The sequence below is a fragment of the Solanum verrucosum genome, unplaced genomic scaffold (assembly GCF_900185275.1).
Source record: "Solanum verrucosum unplaced genomic scaffold, falcon-dt-bn FXZP01000435.1, whole genome shotgun sequence".
Taxonomy (NCBI): Eukaryota; Viridiplantae; Streptophyta; class Magnoliopsida; order Solanales; family Solanaceae; genus Solanum; species Solanum verrucosum.
Window position 1 is genome coordinate 44739 of NW_026020465.1, and position 8090 is coordinate 52828.

At 31.0% G+C, this 8090-nt stretch overlaps 1 protein-coding gene across 1 annotated transcript; it reads right to left on the minus strand.

Moving 5' to 3' along the window:
• Positions 1-6167: 6167 nt before the first annotated feature.
• Positions 6168-7668, minus strand: LOC125808942 (probable indole-3-pyruvate monooxygenase YUCCA8). The gene is made up of 3 exons (XM_049488618.1): positions 7014-7668; positions 6539-6910; positions 6168-6414 (listed from the first exon to the last, which is right to left on the minus strand). Exons 1-3 carry the CDS (start codon positions 7662-7664, stop codon positions 6190-6192), a joined length of 1248 nt encoding a protein of 415 aa, XP_049344575.1. The 5' UTR covers positions 7665-7668; the 3' UTR covers positions 6168-6189.
• Positions 7669-8090: the final 422 nt, after the last annotated feature.

Genomic DNA, 8090 nt, shown 5'->3' on the forward strand with positions numbered 1-8090 from the left:
CTAAAAAAAATCAACCCGAGACCCAACCAACCCGACATTATATATGTAATTTTAAAATTTTATTTTATACATAAAAATATTTACTTTGATATAATTTTAAAATATTTCTTATACCATTTCATAGTTTTTATCTTTTAATATATTATTTCAAGTTTAAAACTTACAATTCGGAATGATCCAATAAAGATTATGGTTCATAGATGTTGATAATTATAATAAAACTTAAATCAAAATCAAATTAATACTAATGCAAAAAGGAAATCAATTCAACATTGGTTTAGACAATTAAATACATAATCTAATTTTAATTTTCCTTAAATATTTAGTAATGTAACTAATACTTATTAAACTTATTTTAGCATGATTTAGTACTTTTAAATTATGATCATTTTCATTATGACTTTGCAATATTTATTTTATATGATGATTTCATTATTATTTTTTATTGAATATTTTGGTGTCATCCGTACTCATCTCATATTTTGTGTTATTTTCTTAAGAAACACCTTAGATAATTGTATTTTGGTTGGACTAAAGAAATATTTGGAGCACAAGTTAATTATATATTTGTATGCAAACTTTACCCAAAAAATCCAAAAATCTGGAAAAAAAAAATCCGAGTTTTATTAGTTTGGTTTGATTTATAAACCTAAAAATTCGACACAATGGTTTGGTTTGGTATTTGAAAAACTCAAACCAACCCGAGGTTGAAAAACTCGAAAAAATCTGAATTTTATTAGTTTGGTTTGGTTTATAAATTAATTTTTTTTACACAAATGGTTTGGTTTGATATTTGAAAAATCCGAACCAACCCGGTCATGTACACCCCTAATTACAAACAATATTAATGATTAAATACACGTAATAGTTTAATAAAAACACATATCATATATTTATTGAGTTATTAGTGAAACATTAAGTGTGATCAATATACATATTTTTTCCCTTAAGATGAAATATCATTATATTGTGATCGATCAGTATATATAACTTAAATCGATGAGTGAGTGGAGGAGAAGGAGAAAGTGAGAAGTGGCCTACCCATGTGGTAATATGGCAAGGTATGTCTGAAATTGAAGAAACAATGTGATAGATGAGTATACATATAAGTGATGAAACTATATACCAAATATATATGGACGTACGTTTCTAGCTGTAAAGTAATTTGCAGTGAGATTTTGGGGTCTCTGTTTATAGAACGTGCTATTACTAAACATATATGGGCCATCAAAACCCGAACCCGCATTAATATTCAATTACACCATGTGACTTGTTCTCACTAACTTTACCTCTTTTTTTTCAACTAAAAAAACAGTGTTTATGAACTCCTCTATAGTTTATGTACTTTACGTGACACTGTTTGATTTGGCACGGTATTTAAGAAAAAAAGGAAGACTTTCGAAATTTATGATTTAAAACAATTTTTAGATATTTGTGTGGTTGTAAATCATTTCATTAAGGGTAAAAGAGGAATTTTAAAGTTAAATTGTTTTTGGTTATAGTAAGGTGACATTTATTTTGGAATGGACTAAAAAGGAAAAGGTGTCACATAAAATGGAACGGAAGGAGTATTATTTTTTCCTTGTATTTATTGGCTAAATGTTAGATTGCATTCTTTTTTCTACATTAGATTGTATTTGACTAAATGATTTCTTGGATTTTACTAAGTTTGTGTTCGTGAAATAGAGACAAGGCAATGTCTATGCATTTATATATGTCAAAACAAAATGAAACGTTAATACTAAAATGTGGTAGGAATTTCTCGGCGGCTTAGGGGCTGCAAGAGGCTACGACAACTACACATTTTTCGGTTAGCTTATGTTCGGTGTCAAGTGATTAGATATGATATGATATATTTGTAGTTTATCGTGATTATAATCCTACATAAGAGGATAAAGAGATCAAGAATTAGGATAGAAATTTATTAGGTAGTCGAGCATTGTGATTAGGTTTTCCTTGTTACTATTATTATAATTATTATTACTCTCCTATTATCTTATTCTTTGATTTTATTATTTATTACATGATGTTTCATTTGTTTCGATTCTCGTTATTAATTATTTGTTGTTGCTACAAGATCTTTTCTTCAGTATTTTCTATATGTCTACCGACTACTTCACTAATGTATTTCTTTTTTATAGGAAATTTTGTTATGTTTTACTTGAGCAAGGGGTCTATTGGAAACAACGTATACATCTTTTTACAAGATAGGAATAAAATTTGTATAATATTATCCTTTTCAGACTCCACTTATGAGCAGGAACTAAGCGAGCGGATTATATACTTTTCTAGAACATTTGTGCTATTATTGAAGTACACATTAGTGTAATACTCAACCAATTTTGACGGTAGATGGAACCATCAATAGGTAGAAGCATTTCTTTGAAAATTTTATGTAAGTTGATCACGTACCCACATAAATGAGAAATGGGACCACATTGGTTTTCAACTAATTAGGATGTGTTGTGTTTGGTACGAAGGAAATTATTTTCTTAAAAAATAAGTGAGTTTTTTTATTTATATTTTATATTTGATAAGTAAAAGAAATATAGTTAGCATTCATTCATATGTAAACTAGCAAAATCTTATGAGAGTTAAGATAGAGTGAGAGTGGAAGTGAAATGGTCAAGGGACGGGGCAGGTAGGGAGGCGATAATGAAGTTGAAATATCATTTGTGGAACATATTTTTTTTTTTAATTTTCATTAAGAAATTCATTTTTCTCATTTTCGGTACTTATATTCCTAAAGAGTTTTGACCAACAAAACATGAGGAGAAAATGTTATCCAAACACATGTAGTTATCAGTTAATTTGGAGTTTGTTAGCATGTTGGTGTCGTGGTGTTGTTGGTTATCACGTCTGTCTAACACACTGATGATCTCCGGTTCGAGTTCGGGCGACGCCATCATGAGATGAATTATGATTTTTTTGGGAAAAATGTTGTGGAACTAGTTTATTTGACCGCAAATTTTTCATATATCTTTTAAATATTTTAAATTGTCATTATTGTGACTTATTAGGGGATGTGCACTATTTGGATTAAACCGGAAAATCAAATCAAATTGAACCGAATACTAATTTGGATAGGCTTTTTGGTTTGGTTTTGGATTAATAATTTACTTTGTTTAGTTTTTTGGTTTGGTTACGAATTTAGAAAAATATAAACGGAAAAACAAAAAAAAAAAGAATTATAATATATATATATATATATATATTTCAAATTGCAAATATAACTTGATTATGTTTTTAATTATTGACATAACCGAACCGAAAAAAAACCCAAACCAAAAAGAGAAAAACCAAACCAAATCAAATTTATTTGGTTCGGATTGTGTTACACTTCTTCAAAACCAAATCCAAAAAACCCAAACTGAATAGTACAAAACCAAACCGAATGCACACCCCTATGACTTATAGTACTTTTTACGTAGTTTGCAAATATATAAATTTCAGTTCAAAAAAATTGAAGATTTCATAATTAAATTTATGATCAAACTTAAATTGTTTGGCTCTCGAAAAAATAAAATGTGTCACATAAATTGAAATATAGAAAGTAATTAATAATGCACTCTTAATAGAGAAGAAGATAGAAATGTTAAATTTTCACCAAAGGGCATGAGTCAGTGCATGTGCTAGAAATAGAGAGTTGATGGTAGCAAGCTAGCTAGTTTATTTATGAATATAAAAGTTAAGTCAAACTATAGTATATAATGATATATATGATCCATCATTATTAAGAGAATGAAAGCAATGTGCATCTGGAATAAAAATTAGAAAGGGAATAATAATAATTATGATATGAGTGAGATGTATAAAATATGTCAAATCTTTAGTTCCATGTAGAAGGCCTATTAATCTCTTGCTTAAATGCATTTAATCATTGGCAAGTTGGTTAACAATCACACTTGGACTATTCCTTTTCTTACCAACAAATTAATACAAATACAATTAATTCTTCATATCTTAACAAGTTCGATTTGTCATCAATTCAAGGAACCACTTACCATTATAAGATGATCACAAAAAATGGCATTAGTGATTGCACATGACTCCTAAAGAAAATTTTGAGGTTTATAAGGGAACTAATTATGAGATTCATTTGATTTTTTTTCACAAAGTCATGCTATATTAAATAGGATTTAAGTTGTATTATATTGAATAAAAGTTTTACATTATTAATTTAGTTTAGTTGTTTAGTGTGCATTGTTACATTATTTTCTGAATTGTTATATTGAATGTGTTTGGTATGAAGAAAAAAAACGCCAAAAAATACTACTCCCGCCGTTTAAAAAAGAATGACCTACTTTCTTTTTTAGTTTGTTTCAAACATAATGACCTCTTCTCCTTTTTTTGGTAACATTTTAATTTCAAATTTCCATGTGGCATGTTTAAGGCCACAAGATTAAAGAGCAATTTTATACATTTGACATAACTTTAATTTAGGACCACAAGATTTAAAAGTTTTCTTTATTTTCTTAAACTTCGTGCCAAGTCAAACTAGACCATTATTTGTGAAACGGAGGGAGTAGTATTAATTATAGGATAGGGGCGAGGGGTAATGATCAGGTGGGGGGGTTGGGGATGGGGGGTTGTTGTTGTTGAGCGAGCGAGACGGAGCGGGGGTAAGGATTGAGGTTGAGGTGAAATGTTTGAGATGAATAGGAAACAATCATTATGTGTTAAATGTAACTTAAGAAATTTGTGTTTTCTATTTTACAAGAGAAATCGTTTTTTCTAATTTTTGAGGAATTTAAGTTTTATTAAAAAATTGGAAAATATTTTTTGCATACCAAATGCACCCATCATCCTTGATGAAGAAAAAGTTATTTACGGTTGTAAGTCAAATTTTACTTGTGTATTATTTCAAAAAAAGATTTTTACGTTTACTTGTACCATTATTCCAAAGTAAACAAGTAAAGATGAAGAAATGAAATATATTATGGGGTCAATACTCACCAAAAACCATTTAAATTTTGTGAAAAGGGTAATTTCCCCATGCAACGAATTGACCAATTTTACCCTAGCTCGATTCTACTCCTACAGTTGTGGGGTGGGGTGGGGGGGAGCCTGTTTTTGTCCTTGGACACAGGCTTTAACTTGATCAGAATGGTTTTAACCATAGTCAAAGTTGGGGAATATATAAATTCAGAGCGGAGCTAGATAGGGTCGAAAGGGTTCATCCGAATCTCTTTTGACAGAATCACAAGCCCCTTAGTAAAGAACTTGATTCCGCCAATATGTAAATTTGTACCTTTTGTTTTGGAAGGATATGGACGCTTGGAGTCCACTTATCAATTGCAAGGACAATACAAAATACTACTCACTTACTACTAATATAGACATAAATAGACCAAAAGTAGTGCAATGAATGATAACATTGAACAATTTGATAAGAGTAATTTAAATCAAAAACTTTCTAACTAAATGTAACTAGGCATATCATCCAAGTACTTATGTGTACCCAAAAAATGAGTGGTTGCTGTCAAAACTGAGAAAACATTAACTCTACTGAATGAGACTTGAAAGGAACTTGAGAAGTAGTACAATATAATTCCTTTTGTAAAACTACTACATACTTTATCAACTCCCTTTAAGCATAAGTATGCACAAAAAGGACAAATTAAAGTGTCATTTTCTCAAAAATATTGGCAATTATAGATTTTCTTTTCTTTCTATCTTGGCAACCTTAATCGTTTTTATCTCTCAATCGTATCGTCAAGAAAAAACATTACACACCGATAATAATATGACTATTGATGCACAGAAGTTAAACTCATAAAGGAATATGTCATTGAAATGAATTGATCAGTAGTGATTGTACAAGTGTGTATATATGAAATGTCAATACAAAATAAAAGAAAAAGAGGTAACTAAATAGCCTCTACATCCTTGAATACAAAATGCCCAAACTGTAGCAAAACTTGGGCCTTTTTGGAGAGGGCTCAAACCTATGGTTATCATCTTCTGCTTTTTTTGTTATATGTTTTTTTTACACAATTATTTTACATCTCTTTCTTTTAATAAATATTCCCCCGGAGTTAAATAAGAAGGGAAATTTTTCTTCTTTGTCCTCACTTTTGATGCCACACTTGTCTAAGATTCTTCAAAAATAGTACACTACTTTTGGAGAATCTGACATGCACTAGTTGACGTTTTTGAAGAGTCCGAGTAACATAGGTTGAATTTTAATTAAAAGGTTGAGATGCAACGTCTGTGTGTTGGAACTTTTTGCTTCTTTTGCTTGAGATCTTCTTTGTGTACTTTGCCAATATCTTTAGCAATTCTAATAGCATCAGCAGAAGCACCAGCCAGCCCTCTCTTTGTAAATCCAACTGCATATAAGCCAGATTTTCCCTTCCAGTTATTTGGAAATTGTGCTTTTGGGTATCCATTTTTGGAGAAAAATTCACTTTCCTGTATCACATAACAAAAAATATCATTAGTCAACTTTTCAAGAACCTCGAGTTATATTTTTCCTTTTTAAAAAAAAAAAAATCAATAGAAACTTCCAGAACTTTGGAATAGAACATTTTCTCACCTGTAGCCAATATGGAACATTGCTGCAGTAGCCAGTAGCAAGAACAACTGAATCAACTTCAAGTTTTTCACCAGTGACGAGTTCAACGGTGCCACATGAAAACTTCTTGATTCCAGGAACAACTTTAACTTTCCCAGCTCTAATTTTCTCCAAAGCACCAATGTCAAGAACAGGGGATTTCCCTTGACTGTTCTTGAGTTGTAATGGTCCACTTGATGGCCTTTTTAGTCCATATTTCTCAATGTCACCAAGAATAAACCATGTCAAAATGAGTAAAATCTTGTCAACTAGCCAAAGTGGCAGCCATGTCATCAACAACATAGCTAGCTCAAATGTTGATTTTCCAAATATCTCTCTTGGCAAAACATGAACCTGAATATTACAAAAAAAAAAAAACATTATTAGAAATCTTTAACTCTGATAAGTTGTGTGACCATCTCATCTAAAAGTTGAATACATAGTATGAATAACTTACCGCACTACGACAGACCATTGACGGTTGAGCATCATGGTTACAAAGATCAAGTGATACTTCCATCCCGGAATTTCCGCAACCAACAACGACAACTTTCTTTCCCCTGAATTTCTCACCAGACTTATAATCACAAGCATGAATCACTTCACCACCAAACTCCTTCAATCCATCAATTTCAGGCACAACTCTCTCGGCATTCTCCCCAGTAGCAACAACAAGCCATTGACAAATATACTCAACTTCCACCCCATCAGCTGAAACAGTTTTCACCCTCCATAATCGACAAAACTCATCGTACTTAGCAGACTGCACACATTCATTAAATTGTGGACTTAAATCAAATTGTGTAGCATAGGACTCAAGGTATTCGATGAATTGTCTCTTAGAAGGATACTCAGGGTAATGTTCTGGAAATGGGAATTTGGGCAATTGACAAAATTGTTTAGGTAGGTGAAGCTTTAATCGATCGTAAGTTCTTTTTTGCCATAAAGAAGCAATACAATCAGATCGTTCCAATATAACACAAGGGACACCTTGTTCTTTCAAACAAGCTCCAACAGCTAATCCTGATGGACCAGCACCAACAATAACAGGGCCATTTACCCAAACACATCGTCTCGCAAACATATCGTTATCTGAAAAATTAAACATTTTTCTTGTTCAAGTATTCGAACTTTTTTTTTCTTCTTTGTGAATTGTAGTACAAGTAGTATTTTTTGTTTGTTGTAATGACAGAATAGTTTGAAGAGAAATGAGAGGGGAAGAGGTGTTTATATAGAAGTGACAGCATGTGATTGGTGGTGGGAAGTTAATGCTTTTGGAGGGGTCAATTCTCAAATCATAAGATAAAGTCATTAAATTATTGGATTATTATTAAAATAATACACTTCGATTTTAGTTTTTCAAGGGGTGTAGGTTGGGGGGGCGGGGGGTAACCAATAGTATGTAATTAGAAGTGTATAAACTAAGTAATGATTGTTGGACCGACCATGACATGTTTAATTTCCTACTTTCTACGTTTACGTTTTAACATTTAGATAAAATTTCAAGAATTTAAGATGTTGTTGTATTTTAATA

Coding starts and splice junctions, on each gene's coding strand:
- LOC125808942 (XM_049488618.1), bottom strand. CDS start 7,664: ATGTTTAATTTTTCAGATAACGATATGTTTGCGAGACGATGTGTTTGG. Junction 6,911..7,013: donor CAATGGTCTGTCGTAGTGCG/GTAAGTTATTCA, acceptor TGTAATATTCAG/GTTCATGTTTTGCCAAGAGA. Junction 6,415..6,538: donor ATGTTCCATATTGGCTACAG/GTGAGAAAATGT, acceptor TATGTGATACAG/GAAAGTGAATTTTTCTCCAA.